Here is a 20,346-nt window from a genome sequence, read left to right as displayed (position 1 = left end):
ATAGGCCCTGGCCAGTTTCACTCAGCGGTTAGAGTGTCGGCCCATGGACCAAAGAGTCCTGGGTTCGATTTCAGTCAAGGGTACATACCTTGGTTGTGGTTTGGTCCTCAGCCCTGGTGGGGGTCCTGCAGGAGGCAACTTATCGATGTGTCTCTCTCACATCGGTGTCTCTCTCTGTCCCTCTCCCTCCCACTCAATCTGAAGATAAATGGAAAAATATCCTTGGATAAGGAGTAAAAGAAAAAAATCATATATGGAAGGATATTTCAAGTATGAGGAAAGAAAATGGAGAAAAGACTACATATATAAATATGATTGTATGTCAGGGAACTTGAGGGAGGTTTTCCTTACTATGGTTTACTCTGTTTAGTTATAGAGTTGCTTTTTTTTTTTATTATTTATCCTCACCCGAGGGCATTTTTTTCCATTTTTTGCACAGATCGAGTGGGAGGGAGAGAGAGAGAGAGAGAAACATCGATGTGAAAGGGACACATCGAGTGGCTGCCACCCGCACAACCAACCAGGGCCGGGGACAAACTGCAACTGAGGTACATGCCCTTAGCGGGAACCGAACCCGGGTCTCTCCGGACTGCAGGCCAATGCTCTAACCGCTGAGCCAAACCGGCCAGGGCTAGAGTTGCTTTTTGATAGGAGATAGAAATAAGTTCTGGTGTTAGACGGTAGTAGAGAAGTTTTTATTATTATTATTATTATTATTATTAATTTATTTATACAGATGTTTCTCCTTTTTCCCCCCCAGACACCCTCCTCCCTATCCCGTGGTAGTAATGAAGTTTTGACATAGTCTGTGAGGGATAGAAGTGATCAAGGACATGAAAAAAATTTTTTGGTAGCACCACAGCCTAATTGGGATTGAAACCATGTGTTTACAGTTGATTCCAATATACATTTTGAGTCTTTTTATCCAGTAGCATTCAAAAGCATTGATTTAGAAATTGAAGATGTCAGATAGTTGGATGGGCCGGGATTTTGAAAGATAGATGGATACTTTGGTATCTAAGTGGCAGAAGACAGGAAGTGAAATCCAGACAGAGATGACAGTGGAGAGAAAATAGGGTGACGGGATCTAAGGGCTTTAGAGAGATGGAAGAGATGAGGTTCTTCTTCCACAGTTTATTCCTATTCCAATTTAAATCTCTTCCCCATCTATATTTTTTGCTTATCAGCTTGGAAATTAGAGGAGGCTCATTTCTGTTCCTGATTCTGGATAGACCTTAAGATGAAGCCTTTCTCCTCTCAGCCTCTTTCTCTGCTCAGAAGGCACTCACTCACTCTTTCAGGTCCTTTAAAGTCTTAGTGATGTGAGGACCAGAAGTGACACCTGGGAGCATGTTAGAAATGTAGAATTTCAGGCTTTTACTAGACCTACTGAGGTAGAATCTACATTTTAATAAGATGTCCAGGTGATTCATATGAACGTTGAAGTTTTGACAAGCACAGGGACAGAGTAGATGAGATTAAGAGTTGCTGCTAGCCCAGCCAGTGTGGGTCAGTGGATTGAGCATCATCCCACGGACTTGGGGGTCCTGGTTCAATTCCTTGTCAGGGCACATGTCCGGGTTGCGGGCTCGATCCCAGTAGGGGGGCGTGCAGGAGGCAGCCGATCCATGTTCTCTCTCTCTCACATCGATGTTTCTGTCTCTCTCTCTCTAAAAAATCAATAAAAACATATTTACAAAAAGGAAAAAAAAGTTAAAAACAAATAAATAAAAACATATTTAAATTAAAAAAATAAAAAGAGTAGCTGCTAGGCCCCGGCCAGATGACTCAGTTGGTTGGAGTGTCATCTTGAAGACCAAATAGTTGAGGGTTTGATTCAGGTTTGGGCACATACCTAGGTTGTGGGTTTGATCCCTGATTGGAGGGCATGTGGTGGGTGGCTGATTGATGTCTTTCTCTCTCTCTTCCTCTCTAAAAATCAATAAAAACTATCCTTGGGTGAGAATTAAAAAAATAATAATAATAAAAGTAGCTGCTAGGAGAATGTAGTAGATGGGACATTGCCTAAACTTCAAATTATTTCCAAAAGCTTGAAGTGTGGTAGTTTCTCAGCTTCCACAGGCTGTTCCTATCGCCCACAGGGAAGTGGTGGAATACATGGTCCAGCATTTCAAGCCTCAGATCTTTGGTGATCGTAAGCCCGTGTATGATGGAAAGAAGAACATTTACACTGTCACAGCACTGCCCATTGGCAATGAACGGGTAAGGCGGAGAGTCAGGCTAGACCTGTGTCAGGGGGTCTGGGATGGGACTGAGCTCCTGTAAAACTGTTTCGAGTCTGGCAGGCTAGAGATCCCTTTCATCTTTTATGCTGAGAATGTCTTTTTTAGGGTTAGGGATGGGTAGGTGCTGATGTTTATTTAGCCTACTGTATGTCTATCCCTATTCTAGGCAGATTGAGAGTAGACTTAAAACAGACCTAGACCTTAAGGACTTTCTGCTAGGTATGGTTGAGAGAGATAGAAGCATTGAGCCAAGGAGACTAAGCCAAGGCTGGAGACTAAGGGGCTGCATTTATTCTGAAGTCTTCATTGTGAGCCCCTATCAGCTTAAGGGGCAGATTCTTAGCAAATCCATGGGGTGGGAGACGTTGGGGCAGGGCAGAGAATGTTGGACTGTAGGAAAGCATTGGCAATCCTTCACCCCTTTCTCTTTACTGAAGGTTGACTTTGAGGTGACAATCCCTGGGGAAGGGAAGGATCGAATATTCAAGGTCTCCATCAAGTGGCTAGCCATTGTGAGCTGGCGCATGCTGCATGAGGCCCTGGTCAGTGGCCAGATCCCTGTTCCCCTGGAGTCTGTGCAAGCTCTGGATGTGGCCATGAGGCACCTGGCATCCATGAGGTACTGGGTATAGTTAGTATCTGGGCTACTAGTGGTGTCAGAACTGCTATGGGAGGAGGAGAAGAATGAGCACATATTAAGGTCCTAAGTGTGCTTTTCAAACAAAATAGTCTTTGAAGCCCTACCATATGACAGAAAAGCATGTATATACATTTATATGGGTTAAATCATTGGCCCTTTCCCTTTTAGATATCTTTGGGCCACACCCCACCTGTCCCTGCAGGGCAAAGAAAGGGTAGAGACTTTCACAAGGTCAGTTACACAACTAGTAAAGGATCAGAGCTGGAATTAAAGCCCTGGTGTCCTGCCTTCCAGGCCAGGGCTCCTCCGTGCCCAGGATGCCTCACAGGGTGGGGGCCTGTGCCCGAGGGACCAGTTCTCTGCCTGTCCCTGCCAGGTACACCCCCGTGGGCCGATCCTTCTTCTCACCGCCTGAGGGCTACTACCACCCGCTGGGGGGTGGGCGCGAGGTCTGGTTCGGCTTTCACCAGTCTGTGCGCCCTGCCATGTGGAAGATGATGCTCAACATTGATGGTGAGTGGGGAAAGCTGTGGAGCCAGGGGCACCCTGAGTCCAGTGACCACACTCCCAGCCTCATCCTTCTTAGCTCTGCAACCACACTCCTAGTCTAATCCCTATAACCCTGGAACCCCTCCCCCATTCCAATACCCTATACGGAAGAGGGTGTAAAGAGCAGTACTTCATTTATTCGGGATGACAGAACCTGAGCTGAGTTATGCCTACTCTGTGCCCACAGTCTCAGCCACTGCCTTCTACAAGGCGCAGCCGGTGATTGAGTTCATGTGTGAGGTACTGGACATCAGGAACATAGATGAGCAGCCCAAGCCACTCACGGACTCTCAGCGTGTGCGCTTCACCAAGGAGATCAAGGGTGAGACCCCAACCAGGCAGTGAATGGAAACAGCCTTGCTTTCTCTTTAGCCCTAAAAGAAAATCCCCTTAGGATATGTTCAGGGGAGAGACCAAACCTGGGAATGTGAGCAACCCATTCCAACCCTTACAAGCAGTGTGTGTATTCTAGGCCTGAAGGTAGAAGTGACCCACTGTGGACAGATGAAGAGGAAATATCGTGTGTGTAATGTTACCCGCCGCCCTGCCAGCCATCAGACGTAAGTTGACAGGGCTCTAAGCCATACCATTAGTGAACGAGGGCTGAGATTTTAATCACTCCCTTCACTACCTTCTGCTCCACCATTGACCCTGAGAATGAGCCTTGGACTGGCCCTGTTTTTGAATAAGCTGTGGGTATTTGTCATCCCTTTCCCAAACTTCCCAGGTCCATTGATACTCTCCCTGCCATTTTTACCTTCTTTGTGTCCACCTTTCCTCTGTGGGCCTTTACCATAGATCAGGCATCTTCCCCTGACTCCTGTATCTGTCTGTAAATGTTAGAATCTCTTTCAACTTATTTTTCCTCCTAAAAAAGAAAACTCCTGGGCTAGACCTTGGAGAAACTCTTACTGTTTTAATCTACCTTCTTGACCTCAGGCTTACTGGACTATGAGTGTCTACTGTGTGTCAGGCTTTAGCTTAACACTAGAAATACAGATGAGTCAGGTAAGTTCCTGACAGTTGTGGAACTTGTGTCTCAAATCTTTGGCTTCTCTTTTGGAGTCCTGTATTGTCTGCTTTCCCAAGAGTGGCAGTACTCTAAAGAGGCTGGATAGGGATAAAGCCAAGTCTGGGACTTCCCATGGTAGTAGGTCTAGAGAGGTGAGATTTAGTCCTGGGCTATGACACCTCCATTCTTTCCTCCAAACAGGTTTCCCTTGCAGCTGGAGAGTGGACAGACTGTGGAGTGCACAGTGGCACAGTATTTCAAGCAGAAATATAACCTTCAGCTCAAGTATCCCCACCTGCCCTGCCTGCAAGTTGGCCAGGAACAAAAGCATACCTACCTGCCCCTAGAGGTGAGGTTACCAAGTAATGGTTGGGCTGGCGAACAAGCATTGTATCTGCACACTGATCATCAGAGGTCTGCTCTTCCATTTGTAATCTCTCATTTCATTTTGAAATTTGGAAAATTGACATTTTGAGAGATATGAGGTCATTCTGTGAAATCTTTTTGTTGTTGTTAGTCCTCACCCTTTTCCATTGATTTTTAGAGTGAGTGGAAGGGAAGGAGGGAGAGTGAGAAACATTGATGTGTCTCATCTATTGGTTGCCTTGCATGACCCCGACAGGGTGGGGATCGAACCTGTAACCCAGGTATGTGCCCTTGACCAGGAATCGAACCCTTGACCCTTCAGTCCACAGGCCGACACTGTAACTGCTAAGCCAAATCAGCAGGGTGGCCTTATTCTTTTTTTTTTTTTCTTTCTTGATTCTAGAGAGACAGGAAAGGAAAGGGAGAGAGAGATAGAAACATCGATGAGCGAGAACATCCATTGGCTGCCTCCTGGCACGCCCCCCACTGGGGGTCGGGCCCACAACCTGGGCATGTGCCCTGACCTGGAATCGAACTGGTGACCTCTTGATGCATGGATCAGTGCTCAACCACTGAGCCACACCAGCCGGGCCAGGGTGGCCTCATTCTTACCATTTTTTTTCTTATTTCCAATTCTGCTGTCATGTTTTTTCAGGATTGCTAAGCAGAAGTAAAAGCTGTATTTACTCTCCAATAAGTAATTAGTTTGTCAGGACAGAGATTTCAAATACCCACATTTATATCCTCTTAATTTCTCTTTCCCTGTCCTCTGAAGCTGGGGATCTTACATAAGCTAGAGATACAAGTGTACTTAATTTACAGAAAATGAAGATGCATGTTACCTGTAACGTGAATCCTATTTTCCTACTAATCAATGTGTTCTTTGGTTTTTTTTTAATGTTTCTATTGAATTTTTAGAGAACGAGGAAAGGAGAGAGAAATAGAAATACTGATGTGAGAGAGAAACATTGATGTCTGCTTCCTGCACGCCCCCTACTGGGGGATCCAGCCCACAACCTGGGCATGTGCCGGGACTGGGAATTGAACTGGGACCTTTCAGTCCATGAGAATGCTCAATCCACTGAGCTACACCAGCTGGGCGATCAATGTGTTGTTTTGTCAAAGTTTTACCCCCAAGATTTGTTATATTTTTATGCTTCAACAGATGTTTGAAATCCTGCAATTAAAGAAAGAATAGTAACTCAGCCAGTGTGGCTCAGTGGATTGAATGTCATCCCACGGACTAAGAGGTCCCAGTTGGATTCCTGGTCAGGACACATGCTCGGGTTGAGGCAGGATCCCCAGTGAGGGGGTGTGCAGAAGCCAGTCGATCGATATTTCTCTCTCATATCATTGTTTCTTTTCTTTTTTTAAATATGTTTTTATTGATTTTTTTAGAGAGAGAAAGGGAGAGAGATAGAAACATCGATGTGAGACAGGACCATCGATGGGCTGCCTCCTGCAAGCCCCCTACTGGGGATTGAGCCCGCAACCCAGGCATGTGCCCTGACCAGGAATTGAACTGGGACCTCTCAGTCCTTGGGACCATGCTCAGTTCACTGAGCCACACCGGCTGGGCTCACGTTATTAATTCTATTTCTCTCTCCCGTCCTCTTTCTCTAAAAATCAATAAAAACATATATATATGTATTTTAAATGGACTAGTAATACCACTTAAGTTATAGAATACAAATATAGAACCATTGGCTGTATTTGGTTAGGTAAACACTAGCCAGAATGTCTAGTGAGAAACTATTGCTGACTGCTTCATTGTCTAGTCTACTGCAACTCAAAGTATGGTCAGTGGACCAACAACATGGGCCTTTACTCAGGAGCTCATTTAAAATGCAAATTCTTATGAGACCTACTGAATCAGATTCTGTCTTTTAACAGAATCCATAGAGGATTCATATAAATATTAAAACTGGAGAAGCACTAGCCTAGACTATTGTCTTACTTTGTTCCAGCAGCAGGAGTCAGATAGGACCAAAGCTCAAGCTGCCTGTGAGTTTCTGAGATTTCAGAACTAACGAGGGGGAATTGGGCTGAAGGGAAAAGAGATCCCCAAACCCAAGAACTCAGACTTAGTTAATAGGTGCTGAAATACAGAAAGTAGGAAGAAAGCATTATTTTCTCTGAGGTGTAAACAGAAGTCTTTAGGGATGATCTCAGCAAAGTAGATAGGCTTTAAATAATATTTACTACCAGTTGAGATTTGTTAGCAAATTAACAGTTCTGTTTTTGTTTTGTTTTTTTATTGATTTTTTTTTAAGAGAGACAGGAAAGAAGAGAGAGATAGAAACATTGATGTGAGAGAGATACATTGATTGGTTGCCTCCTGCATGCCCCCTACTGGGATCCAGCCCGCAACCCGGGCATGTGCCCTGACCAGGAATTGAACTGGGACCTCTCAGTCCATGGGACCACACTCAATCCACTGAGCAACACTGACCAGGCACCTTTAAGTACTTTAGTCTCTAAATAACCCTATAAAATTGTTACTGTTCTCCCCATTTAACAAAGGAAACCTGAGTTCAGATCTGGTGCTACATCCCTAGCTCTTAATCACAAAGTGGCTATATTGTCTTTGGTATTGCATGTGGATATTTTTTTTAATCCTCACCCAAGGATATTTTTGTTTGTCTTCCAGTAGAGAGACAGGGAGAGAGAGAGAAAAACATCAACGTGAGAGGGACACATCAACTGGTTGCCTCCTGCATGACCCCAACCAGAGCCAGGGACAGACCAAAACCGAGCTACATGCCCTTGGCTGGAATCGAACCCAGGACTCATTGGTCCACAGACCGATGCTCTACCACTGAACCAAACTGGCTAGGGCTGCACATGGATATTTTCTAACATATCTATGCCCAAGGGATTTTGCAGTCCCCTTCTCAGGGCTGACAGCCAGGGTCTCTTCTTTTACTGTGGAACTCTCAGTATAAGGTGATTGAACTCAAGCCAGAGCTACCTATCCTTCTTGTTTCCTCAGGTCTGTAACATTGTTGCTGGGCAACGCTGCATTAAGAAGCTGACTGACAACCAGACTTCCACCATGATAAAGGCTACAGCTAGGTCGGCCCCAGACCGACAGGAGGAGATCAGCCGCCTGGTCAGTGGAGCTGTAGAGAAACGTGCTCAGTTGTTCAGTCACTGGGGCCCCTGGTAGCATAGATGCTTTTCTGCCTTGGTAGGACTCTCAGGAAGAGGACACAAGACTAGATTTTTTTGCCTGGGACTCCATAGGATTATTCTTGCTTCTTGACCCTGTAGCTACTTTGCTTCCTATTTCTTTTTCCCTTTTATTTTATTTTTAAAATATGTTTTAATTGATGTTTTAGAGAGGGGGGAAGAGAGAGAGAGATAGAAACATTGATGTGAGAGACAAACATTGATTGGCTGCCTCCTGCACGCCCATCACTGGGGATTGAACACGCAACCCGACCAGGAATTGAAATGGACCTCTCAGTTCATGGGACAACACTCAATTCACTAGGTACACCGGCCAGTCTCTTTTTCCATTTTAATTTAAAAAATTTGTGTTTGTTTTTTTTTGTTAATCCTCACCCGAGAATATTTTTTTCATTGATTTTTAGAGGGAGAGAAGGAGGGGGAGAGAGAAAAAGAAACATTGATGTGAAAGAGACACATCGATTGGTTGCCTCCCGCATGCCCCTGACTGGGGCCAGGATTGAACCTGTAACCCAGGAATATGCCCTTGACCAGGAATAGAACCCAAAGTTCTTCAGTCCTGGGGGCCAACACTAATGACCACTGAGCCATACTGATCAGAGCTCTTTTTTCCTTTTATATTACTTCCGTATGTTATCCACTCCTGTTTACATCATCTTCCACTTTCCCTCCATTTTTAGGGCTATTTCTTGCCAGGGCATTTATACTTGAGACCCAGAGGGTGAGTCGTATTGCCAAACTGCTGCTCTTCTGAGATCCCCTTCTTTTGTCTTGCAGATGAAGAATGCCAGCTACAACCTAGATCCGTACATCCAGGAATTTGGGATCAAAGTGAAGGATGACATGACGGAGGTGACAGGACGAGTGCTGCCGGCGCCCATCTTGCAGTATGGCGGCCGGGTGAGCAGGGTCAGGGCCAGACAACATCTCTGGGGCATTTTGGGGGGAGGTTGGGTTGTATAGCCAGGGGCTTTTGCTCCCCTACCCACCTGGCTCTACTGAGGCTCACCTGGGCGCCCCCTTTGCCTATCTCCAGAACCGTGCCATTGCCACACCCAATCAGGGTGTCTGGGACATGCGGGGGAAACAGTTCTACAATGGGATTGAGATCAAAGTCTGGGCCATCGCCTGCTTCGCACCCCAAAAACAGTGTCGAGAAGAGGTGCTCAAGTAAGGAGGGCTGGGTGTATGGATGGAAAGATGGGAAAAGGACCCTAGAGTTGCCTACTTTCCCCTATAACCTTAAGTGGCCAAGATTTGATCTGTAGTTTGCTTTTGCTGATTCTTGACTCTGCCTTCTTATTCTTTCTGGCTCAAACTTCTGTCTTCTCCTTTTTTGCCAGTCTGTGGTCAGGAGTTTTGATAAAGAGCCCTGTCTGTTCAGAGATGATGATTTCAGGGTATGAATCTCCTAAAGGAGGCCTGAATTTTAATATAATTATTAACATGGTAATAAGTAATAGTAATGACTATAATGTTTATGCCAACATTGTACCTAATTTTATTTATTTTTTATTTCATCCTTAGTGAGTAGATGGTGGTATTTCCATTTTCAGGAGAGTGAGGCTCAAAGAGGTTAAGTAACTTGTACAAAGTTTGCCTATCAAGAAAGTGTCAGAGTTAGATCTGAGGCTTCAAAGCTTACATTCCTAATTAGAAACAAAAAGAGCAGCTTATTCATCTGGTCCTCTGAGTTGTTCTCTCCTGTGTACAAAATTTATTCAGTCAGGTCCAAGTAACCTGAATTAGATGAACACGAATTGTAACGGCCTCTGAGCCATATGTGACTGACGGGCTAGGAGTAGACAGCAGTGATGAAAATGATACAGCCAAATGGTTTAAAGCAGCGGTTCTCAACCTGTGGGTCGTGACCCCTTTGGGGGGGGGGCCCAGTGGCCCTTTCACAGGGGTTGCCAAAGACATAACAGTAGCAAAATTACAGTTATGAAGTAGCAGTGAATATAATTTTATGGTTGGGAGTCACCACAACATGAGGAACTGTATTAAAAGGTTGCGGCATTAGGAAGGTTGAGAACCACCAGAAGGATCAAGTTAGGGGAGGAATGAATGGTCCTGAGTGAGTGAATGAGTTAAGTGGAAGAAGTCACTGATTCTTCCTCTGCAATCTTTTTCTAGAAGACAGCTTTATTGAGATATATTTCAAATACCACAAAATTGACTCATTTAAAGTGTACAGTTTGGTACTTCTTGCAGTCTTTTGAAGTAGTGGTTTCTTATTTTTGTGGATCTGGGTGGGGTCCGTGTATTTTGAGGCTGAGGAAGAGTTAGTGGAGCTGACTACTTTGGAGAGATATGAGGATAATAGAGATGTGTGCCCTGGTAGATTCAGCTGGCCTTGGGATTTTCATAAGAATTAGTTACAGCAATCCCTGATGAATGTGGAGACCCTGGCTGCCCTGCTGCCCCTTCTCTCCTTTCCCCTCAGAGGTACTCAACTACTACTATCACAATTGTTTCTTTTTTTTATCCTCACTCAAGGACATTTTTGCATTTATCTTCAGATAGGGCGGAAGGGAGAGAGGAAGGAAGAGAAAGGGAAACATCGATGTGAGAGGGACACATTGACTGGTTGCCACTCACACGACGCCAACCAGGGCCGGGGACAAACTGCAACCGAGGTACGTGCCCTTAGCGGAAACTAAACCCAGGACTCTGGTCCACGGGCCAATGCTCTAACTGCTGAGCCAAACCAGCCAGGGCACAATTGTTATTTCTTTTATTTATTTATTTATTTATTTATTTATTTATTTATTTATTTATTTATTTATTTTTTATCCTCACCCGAGGACATTTTTTGTTCAGATAGAGAGGGAGGAAGAGAGAGAGAGAGAAACATCGACGTGAAGGGACACATCGAGTGGCTGCCACCCGCACGACCAACCAGGGCCGGGGACAAACTGCAACCGAGGTACGTGCCCTTAGCGGGAACCGAACCGGGGTCTCTCGGACCGCAGGCCGACGCTCTAACCGCTGAGCCAAACCGGCCAGGGCTGTTATTTCTTTTAAATGGGTTCCTCTTGTCCCCTTTCCTAGGTTCTTGGTATTTTAGCCCCATTTAAGACCGGCTTCTTCTAGCCTTGGCTTAGCATTGGAGGGCCAGTCCTTAGCAGTATTGGAAGGGCTCCCAGCTCTCTCCACCTTTATGCCTTTGTGTCACTTTGTTGGTAGCTCTATTCTTTATGTGCTTCTCTCTTATTCCCATGTCTTTCCTTTGTCCCATTATTTTCACAAACAATCCATTGGGGATGGATGAGGGAGTACTAGGGTCAACCCTCAGAATTTTTATTTTGGTTTAAGAGTCCCCTATATTTTATATATATATTACTTTTTGCATAGGATTTCAAGACCTTCCCCATTCTAGACTTCTCCCAACACTTTGTGGGCCCCAGCACTGGACACAATATCCCAAATGATCTGGTAGTAGAGATAAGATTGGGACCACCACTTTCTTTGAAGTAGAGACACATTATCAATGGTGTCTAGTACCATTGGTTCTTTTAGCAGCTACATTACAGCTGTATATAATAGAAGAGAAATGGAAAAATACTGTTAATAGTCCATCAAAGTCCTGGGTCTTTTTTACATGAAATAATAGTTAGGTTGTATTTCTTTATTTTGAGATTTATTTTGAAAAATTATAAAATATATAGAATAATATAGCAAATACCCATGTATCCATCATCCACAGGTATTTATTTATTTATTTTTTATTTTTTTATTTTTTTATTATTATTTTATTTTATTTTATTTTATTTTTTTTATCCTCACCCGAGGACATTTTTCCATTTTTTGCACAGAGTGGGAGGGAGAGAGAGGGAGAGAGGGAGAGGGAAACATCGATGTGAAAGGGACACATCGAGTGGCTGCCACCCGCACGACCAACCAGGGCCGGGGACAAACTGCAACCAAGGTACATGCCCTTAGCGGGAACCGAACCCGGGTCTCTCCGGACCGCAGGCCGATGCTCTAACCGCTGAGCCAAACTGGCCAGAGCTCCATATTTATCTTAAGATAGAGTGGGAGGGATGAAGGGAGGGAGAGAGAGAGAACATCAGTGTGAGAGAGACACATCAATTGGTTGCCTCCCACATGACCTTGACCAGTGCTAGGGGCCTAAACCTGACTGGATTCGAACCTGTGACTCTTTGGTCTGCGGGCCAATGATCTAACTGCTGAGCCAAACCAACCAGGGCTTGCTCATTCATTTATTTATTTTTTTAATCCTCACCCAAGGATATTTTTGCATTTATCTTTAGATAGAGCTGGAGGGAGAGAGGGGAGAAGAGAGAGAAACATCGATGTGAGAGAGACACATCGACTGGCTGCCACCCACACAACCCCAACCAGGGCCGGAGACAAACTGCAACCGAGGTACGTGCCCTTAGAGGGAACCGAACCCAGGATTCTCTGGTCCACAGGCCGACGCTCTAACTGCTGAGCCAAACTGGCCAGGCTCAGGGCTTATCTATTTTTAAGTAGATAAAATATTATAGGTAAATTTGAGATTTCCTTTACATCCTCCAACCTGGTCCCATTCTTCCCTTCTGATGCAGTTATTCTCATGAATTATTATAACCTTCCTATCCAATTTATACATTTTATATACCTACATGTTTATAAGTTATGTTAAGTTTTACATAGCAGTATGATACAATATTTGTCTTTCTTGTGTTTTTTCACTAAATATATCAAAAACACTTTTTCACTACATTGAGTTTTCAATCATATTGATATTTGTAGAATATATAAAAGCATCCTCTAAACAATTTCCCTTTTTCTCTATTTGTACATTATTGCTTTTAATCTAAAAGCAGAATTTTCATAAATTTTCTGTTCATTTTAGTCTGTAATTATATTTATGTAGCTTAATTTTTTAAGTCTATTGCATGTGTACTCTTTCAACTCTGTCTTCCTTTCCCAGGGTAAAGCCCTAAAACAAAAGGAAAGTGGCTTGTTTAATTATTTTTTCTCAACCTCAAAGAACGAGTAGGGGACGAGAGATCTCGTTTTTACTGAGCATTTCTTATGTTAGATCCTTATTTTGTTTTATTTTTAAATATATTTTTATCGATTTTTAGAGAGAGAGGAAGGGAGAAGAAGAGGGAGAAACATCGACGTGAGAGTGAAACACTGATCGGTTGCCTGCTGCACGTATAGGCCACAACCCGGGCATGTGCCCTGATCGGGAATCAAACCTGCAATCTTTTGGTGCACAGGACAACACGCAACCAACTGAGCTAAATTGGCCAGAGCTGTTGGAATGTTAATTTGAGCAAAGAGGGCATCTGCCTATTGCTGTGCCCTTATAACAGTGCAGGAATATCTGTTTGAGTGGGACATGGTAAGGAACCTAAGAATTCCGACAGGTCCCTTCTTTAGGCTACCTCAGCTTTCTGCTTGCACCATTGAAGACTTAGCAAGCTCTGTCTTGTCCTACTGAACTATAAATGTTTTAGACACTAGCTGTGATCATGTCTCGTTTATCTTAGAATTTCTCAGTGCCTGTCATAGTGCTAGGAACCTAGGATGGAGGCATTTAGTCAGAGGTATTAGAGTGGGACTTACTGCTCCTGTCATGACCGTACTTGTGCTGCAGGAACTTCACAGACCAGCTGCGGAAGATTTCCAAGGATGCAGGGATGCCCATCCAGGGCCAGCCTTGCTTCTGCAAATATGCACAGGGGGCAGACAGCGTGGAGCCCATGTTCCGGCATCTCAAGAACACCTACTCAGGGCTGCAGCTCATTATCGTCATCCTGCCAGGGAAGACGCCAGTGTATGGTACAGTTCTCTTGGGACAGTGATAACAGTGATAGGACTCTTTTCAGGATAGTTCCTTGGAAGCTCTGAGGCAGGATTCAGTGTAGATTCTTGGCTCTAGCGAGAACTGAGCTGTCCCTTAATGTCAGTCCTCTTCATATAAGAGAAATATCGGCCTGTATGAGCCATGGAGTCATCCCAGGGTCCTGCTTACCTGTTCACAGTCCCTTCTAGTAACATTTTCTGGGGTTGTCTGTGTGCTGGTCTTTATGCCAGGCTAAGCTGGGCCAGATACAGAGGTGGGTTAATCCAGATTCCTGTTCTTAGAAGAGTGTTGTCTATCAGGACATAATGCAGCACACCCAAGCAAATTTTCTGGTTATTCTGTTATTGCCTGGGAATGACTTGGACTTTTTGAGAAGTTTCTTCTTTCTCCTTTTCTTTCCCTGTCTTTTAAAAATAGGAATGACTACATACATCTTTAGCTCAGTACTTTTTTTTTTACTCCATTTTCTCTTTTCATTTCTTCTGCTTCAAAAGGAGAGGTGTCTGTCTTCTTACCTTGCTTAACCTGTGTGCTTTTGTTCCTATCCCATCCTGCTACCTTTGGGACTTCATACCCTTTAAGCCTCTAACATCTTCAGATTTCCCATCCTAGAGCACATTACCACATTCTGCCATCTCCGTTAGCTTTTGTCTTCCTATTTTATTGTTTTGTGTGTTTTTTTTAAATCAAACTTTATGAATGAGTACACCTACTTCCTCACCAGCCACTTATCCTTTGCCTCTTTTATATATTTACTTCTACCTTTCTCTTAAATCTTCTCTGCAGAGGGTCACCAGTAACCTTTCTCAGTTCTCTTTTCTTGATATTTTCTCCTGTCTCTCCTTAACTTATTTTTGTCATTACCAGGAATGCCTGGTTATTCTCCAGATTTCTATACTCTACCCTCTCTTTCTGTTTACATTCTAGTGAAATTCTCATGCTTTCATTTGCTTCAGTCGTCACCGATTATTGTATGTTATAATCTTGATCAAACTCTTGATCTCTCTGCTGCTCCTGTCTGTCCCTTTGACCTCTCTCCTTTACTTCATCAGGAGTTTATTGATGACTTCCTGTGTGTGAAACACTGCTAGATACTGAATACACTGGAGACAAAAGAAGATGCAGTCTCTGCCCTTATAAAGTGTTTTGGTGGACCATCTCTTTAATACCTTGTCTTCTGTCCATCAGTAAGCCCTTTACTTTTCTCTTCTGTGTTTGGCATCACAATTGCTTCTGGATACCTATATCCAGACTTTGGAGGCAGCCTGTCTTCTCTTTGCTTCAGCTTCAGTACTCTTTTTTTTTTTTTTTAATTTTTATTTTATATCCTCACCCAAAGACATTTTTGCACTTATCTTCAGATAGAGCAGGATGGAGAGAGGGAGGGAAGGAGGGAGGGAGGGAGGGAGGGAGGGAGGGAGGGAGGGAGGGAGAGAGAGAGAGAAACATTGATGCAAGAGGGACACATCCATTGGCTGCCACCCATACGACCCCAACCAGGGCCAGGGACGAACTGCAACCGAGGTACGTGCTCTTAGCAGGAACCAAACCCAGAACTCTCTGGTCTGCAGGCTGACGCTCTAGCCGCTGAGCCAAACTGGCCAGGGCTCTTTTTTATAGTTTTAAGGTACATGTCCTGTTCTCCACCAAACACTTCTAAACTTAGTTCTAACATTTCTTCTTAAATTTTTCTGGATTATATTATTTGATAAGACTTTTTGTAGCCGTACTCCCCAAACAACCTTCATTGGTCTCCAATCACAAAGTAAAAAGTTTTCAGGGCCTGGATCTTACTTTAACCTTTTCAGCTTTATCTTGTACTTTTCCCATTGCCACACATACAGGAAAGTTCACATGATCTGGAATCAGATAGAACTGGATTTTAATCCTAGTTTTGCCAGTTTTACTGGCTCAGGCATATTACCTAACCTTTCTGAGCCTCATGAACTGATTTTATAAAAAGCAGCCTTCCACACAATGCCTGGCACATAGTAGACCTCTAAATGCTCCTTCCTTGGAAAAATCTCTGGTTTTGTTCACATCATTTGTCTTTGCCTAGAATATCTAGATACTCTACTTTTTATCCTCTACCTTGCTCTTAAAATTCTCTGCATCCTTCAAGTTCCAATTTAAATGTACTTATTTCTTGAAGAAAGCTTCTCTTGTCATCCTACCTGGAGGATGATCAGGTTGCTAATTAGTTACGACTGTGCTTGATATTATTTTGAGCATGCCTTCCCTCTGAATATGTACACTTAAGCTAGAGCCTTCCACTGACATAATACCATTAATTATTTGTGAAGGGAAGTAGGTTGACCACCAATCCATGTCCCTCTTGGGTCTTAAATTGATGGCCGTTGGATGGAAAGTAAAGATACTTTTTAGCAGAATTGCCTTGAGTAATTATCCATGTTTCTGGTTCCCTCCATTAAAGGGAGAATCCAATGTTTTTGTTTGCCTGGGGTGTATATAGTGCAGCATGATTGGGGAAGGCAATGCTTACTCACAGAATTTTCCGTTCCTTGGAGTCAGTAATGTTATACCTCTCTGTAGTTTCATACCTTTATTAGGACTTTGGGTTTCTTCTATTTAAGTGCTAGCTATTCCTTGATTATACCATTTAGACAATAGGGTTATCTGCCTAGGACTTAAGTCAGTAGATAGGAGGAGCAGACAGATTCTTTTTTTTTTTTCTTTCTTTATTGATTTTAGCAAGAGAGGGAGAGGGAGAGAGAGAAACATCGATTGGCCACCTCCTGCATGTCCCCAACTGGGGATTTGGCCCACAACCTGGGCATGTGCCCTGACCGGGAATCGAACCAGCCACCTCTTGGTGCATGGGTCAGTGCTCAACCACTGAGCCACACTGGCCAGGCCAGATTCTTCTAAAGACCCTTCACCTTCCTTCCTGGGAAGCCAAGTGAATGGAATTCTCTCTGTGATGGTCCAAGTAAGTTTTGTTGCACTGTGGTTGCTCTGAGAATGTAGAAGGACAGTGTGACATTTGCCCAGTTTTGATCTACCATATCTTGCCCTGTTCTTAGTATGTTTAACTCCTTTCTCTCCAATAAATTAATACTATTATAATTTTTTATTTTAATTAATTATTTTTAATCCTCACCTGAGGATATTTTTCCATTTTTGTATAGATAAAGTAGGAGGGAAAAAGAAACATTGATGTGAGAGAGACACATTAATTGATTATATTCAGCAAGTGAGGAGGCCAGGGATTGAATCTGCAACCCAGGTTCATGCCCTTGACCCATCAGGTGTGCAGGCTGATGCTCTAAACTGAGTCATGCCAGCCACGATTCTTGGGTTTTTTTTTTTGTTTTTTTTTAATGTAAACTTTTCATTGAAGTATTTATACATATAAAAATCTTATGTATTCAGTTCAGTGAATTTTCACAGTGTCTCAGCAGTGTAGATAGTACCTAGTTCTGTCTGGCAGCAGAACATTACCACAACCCCAGTCTCCTAGCCACTGCAACTCCCCATCAATAGTAACCATTGTTATTCCGGCTTCTGACACTGTAGATTAGTTTTGCATATCTCTGAGCTTTATGCAAATGAAATCACATGTTATGTACTTTGTGTCTGGCTTTTTCACTCAACATGTTGCATGGATTTTATATACTTTGTATCTGTTTGTTTGGTTTTTTTTCCACTCAATATGGATGTGAGATTCATCCATGTTTGTATACTTGTAGTTTGTTACAATTTTCCATCATATGAATATAATACAAAATACATGTATTTATCCATTATACCATTAATGGACATATTTGGGTTTCCAGTTTTTACTGTTATAAGTGATGCTTCAGTAAACATTCTTGTATATGTTCTTTGGATATATATACCAATTTCTATTGGGGTATATCTAGGAGGAATTTTAAGTATACAAATTTACACTTTCACCAGGAGTGTATGAGAGAGCTCTAGGGCTATTTCACTAGCATCTTTTGTAAAGTGCTTGCTTAAGTCATTTCTTTTTTTAATTGACTTAGCTACCTTTTTCTTAGATTTATAAGTGTTATAATTCTTTCATTAAATATGTTTGTGTATTACACATTTTTTCTGCTCTATGGCTTGCCTTTTTACTTTTTTACCCCTTTATTTTAGAGAGAGGAAGGGAGAGGGAGAGAGAAAGAGAGAAACATTGATTCAAGAGAGAAACATCAGTCCTGGCCAGTTTGGCTCAGTGGTTGAATGTTGGCCTGCAGATCAGAGAGTCCTGGGTTTGGTTCCTGCTAAGGGCACGTACCACAAAAAAGAAAAACGAGAGAGAGAGAGAGAGAGACATCGAAACATCAATCTATTGCCTCCCTTACACACCCTGACTGGGGATGGAACCCACAACCTGGGTATGTGCCCTGACCAGGAATGAAACCTGCGACCCTTTGGTGCATGAGATGATGCTCCAACCAACTGAGCCACACTGGCCACGGTGCCTTTTTACTTTTTTAAAAAATTAAATTAAATTAATTAATTTTTTTCTTCAAATCCTTACCCGAGGATATTTTTCCACCTATCTTCAGATAGAGTGTGAGGGAGGGAGGAAGGGAGGGAAAGAGGGAGAAAGAAACACCGATGTGAGAGAGACATATCAACTGGTTGCCTCCAGCACGACCCTGACCAGGGCCAGGGTCCGAACCGCAACTGTGAAGTACATGCCCTTGTCCAAAATCGAACCCGTGACTATCCACGGGCCAACACTCTAACCAGTGAGCCAAACTGGCTAGAGCATCCTTTTTACTTTTTTAAGGTGTCTTGTTGAACAGAGGTTTTAATTTTTAATATTTAGCAATATTTTTTCTTTACGGCTATTACTTTCTGTGTCCTATTTAAGAAATCCCAAGGTTATGAAGATACTAATCTATCTTTTCTTGTAAATGTTTTTTTTTTTAACCTTTCATATTTAGAACTGGTCTATCTCTGTTGCTTTCTCTGTCCCCTATCAGCGGTTCCTCTGCTGGTGCAAAGCCTGGAATCTCAGCTTCCTGCCCACACCTAGAATCAGCAAATATATCCAAGATATAAGCAGCTGCAGAAGATAGCTCACCTCTGTAAGATTCCTTCTCTGGAGTTTTAGCCTCTCCAGTTCTTACTGGTACCTCTCTGCTGCCTTCAAAAACATGATTTCTATATTTTATCGGGCTTTTCTGAATGTTTTCTGTTGAAGCACTGGTTTACCACTAACTACTCCCTCTATCTTTGAAGTGGAAAATGATCCCTTTAACTTTTTTTTTTTTTTTTTTTATCCTCACCCGAGGACATTTTTCGATATTTTGTTCAGATAGAGTGGGAGGGAGAGAGAGAGAGAGAAACATCAATGTGAAAGGGACACATCGAGTGGTCGCCACCCACACAACCCAACCAGGGCCGGGGACAAACTGCAACCGAGGAACATGCCCTTAGCGGGAACCGAACCCGGGTCTCTCCAGACCGCAGGCCAACGCTCTAACCGCTGAGCCAAACCGGCCCAGGCCCCTTTAACTTTTTAAACATGCTCAAGTCTCATTGAAAATATACCAAACCCTTCATTGATCCTATATCTCCTTCTTAGTACTTTAGATCACCAAAATAGTTTTTGTCTCTATACATTAATCTTTTGCTCTGATAACACTAAATCCAGAGGACATTTCTGGTCGTCATTTTACTTGATCTTTTAGTAGCATTTTACTTTGTTGAACTCTTGCTTCTGCTTGAAACACGATCTCTTCCCTTGGCATTCATGATATATCGGTCTTGATCTTCCTCCCAGTTCTAGGAATTTCCTCCTTTGCAGCAGAAAAGTCCTTTGCAGACTCATCTTCTTTCTGTTCTGTAAATATTTGGAGTTGCTGAAGATTCAGGTCTAAGATCTCTTTTTGTGCTGTTCTCTTCCTTGATAATCCCATCAAGATCACACCTTCACTTAACTGCCTGTACCTAAGTATCTCACAAATTTTCATTTCCGTTTGACTACTCTTCAGTTTTTAACTACTATACCCAGTTGCCTAGTTGTATCCTTACTAGGATGAACAAAAAGCACTTCAAACTCAAATGTCTCAAAAAGTTTTATGATCTATTGTATTACAAAACCAAGAAACACAGAAGTTATCCATAAACATTATTTTTCCTTATATATGTAGTCTATCTTGAGTCTCTTTGCTTCTCTGAATCTCAACAACTGTCTTCTTAATACAAGCTACCTTCATTTCTTCCCTAGGTCAGTCCCTTTGCTCCCCTGTATAGTTACCTTGGTCTTTCAATTCCTCATACATATCACACTATCAGAGTGCATTTTTGCATTCTGCTTCCTCTGCCTGGATTGCTCTCTCCCAAACTCCTCTTCTAAGTCCTTTCTTACCTTTAGATTTCAGTTCAATCAATACTTAACTCAGTCCTTTCCTGGCTAGGTTATTACCTCCTATTATATGCTGTCATAACTCCATGAAGTTTTTTGTTGTAGCATTTCTCATTGTTGAACTTTTCATGATTTTTAAAATAATTCACTAGGATAGTAAGCACT

The 20,346-nt window shown here is 42.9% G+C and overlaps 1 protein-coding gene across 3 annotated transcripts in view; it reads left to right on the top strand.

Moving 5' to 3' along the window:
* Positions 1-20,346, top strand: part of LOC118626102 (protein argonaute-1) — a 43,051-nt gene that overhangs the window by 10,357 nt on the left and 12,348 nt on the right. Inside the window, exons 3-12 of one of the 3 annotated variants that reach the window (XM_036255423.1) lie at positions 2,103-2,223; positions 2,684-2,865; positions 3,263-3,399; positions 3,623-3,757; positions 3,908-3,995; positions 4,649-4,796; positions 7,806-7,925; positions 8,783-8,914; positions 9,042-9,175; positions 13,623-13,807. In XM_036255423.1, coding sequence (XP_036111316.1) covers positions 2,103-2,223; positions 2,684-2,865; positions 3,263-3,399; positions 3,623-3,757; positions 3,908-3,995; positions 4,649-4,796; positions 7,806-7,925; positions 8,783-8,914; positions 9,042-9,175; positions 13,623-13,807 — 1,382 coding nt within the window. Of the gene's footprint in view, positions 1-2,102; positions 2,224-2,683; positions 2,866-3,180; positions 3,400-3,622; positions 3,758-3,907; positions 3,996-4,648; positions 4,797-7,805; positions 7,926-8,782; positions 8,915-9,041; positions 9,176-13,622; positions 13,808-20,346 lie in introns of those variants that run through there. The other 2 variants (XM_036255424.1, XM_036255425.1) reach the window with 2 other exon arrangements.

Source organism: Molossus molossus, unplaced genomic scaffold (assembly GCF_014108415.1).
Source record: "Molossus molossus isolate mMolMol1 unplaced genomic scaffold, mMolMol1.p scaffold_m16_p_12, whole genome shotgun sequence".
In the NCBI taxonomy this organism is placed as follows: domain Eukaryota; kingdom Metazoa; phylum Chordata; class Mammalia; order Chiroptera; family Molossidae; genus Molossus; species Molossus molossus.
The sequence above is the reverse complement of the archived record's forward strand: the minus strand, read 5'-3'. Positions and strand labels throughout refer to the sequence as shown.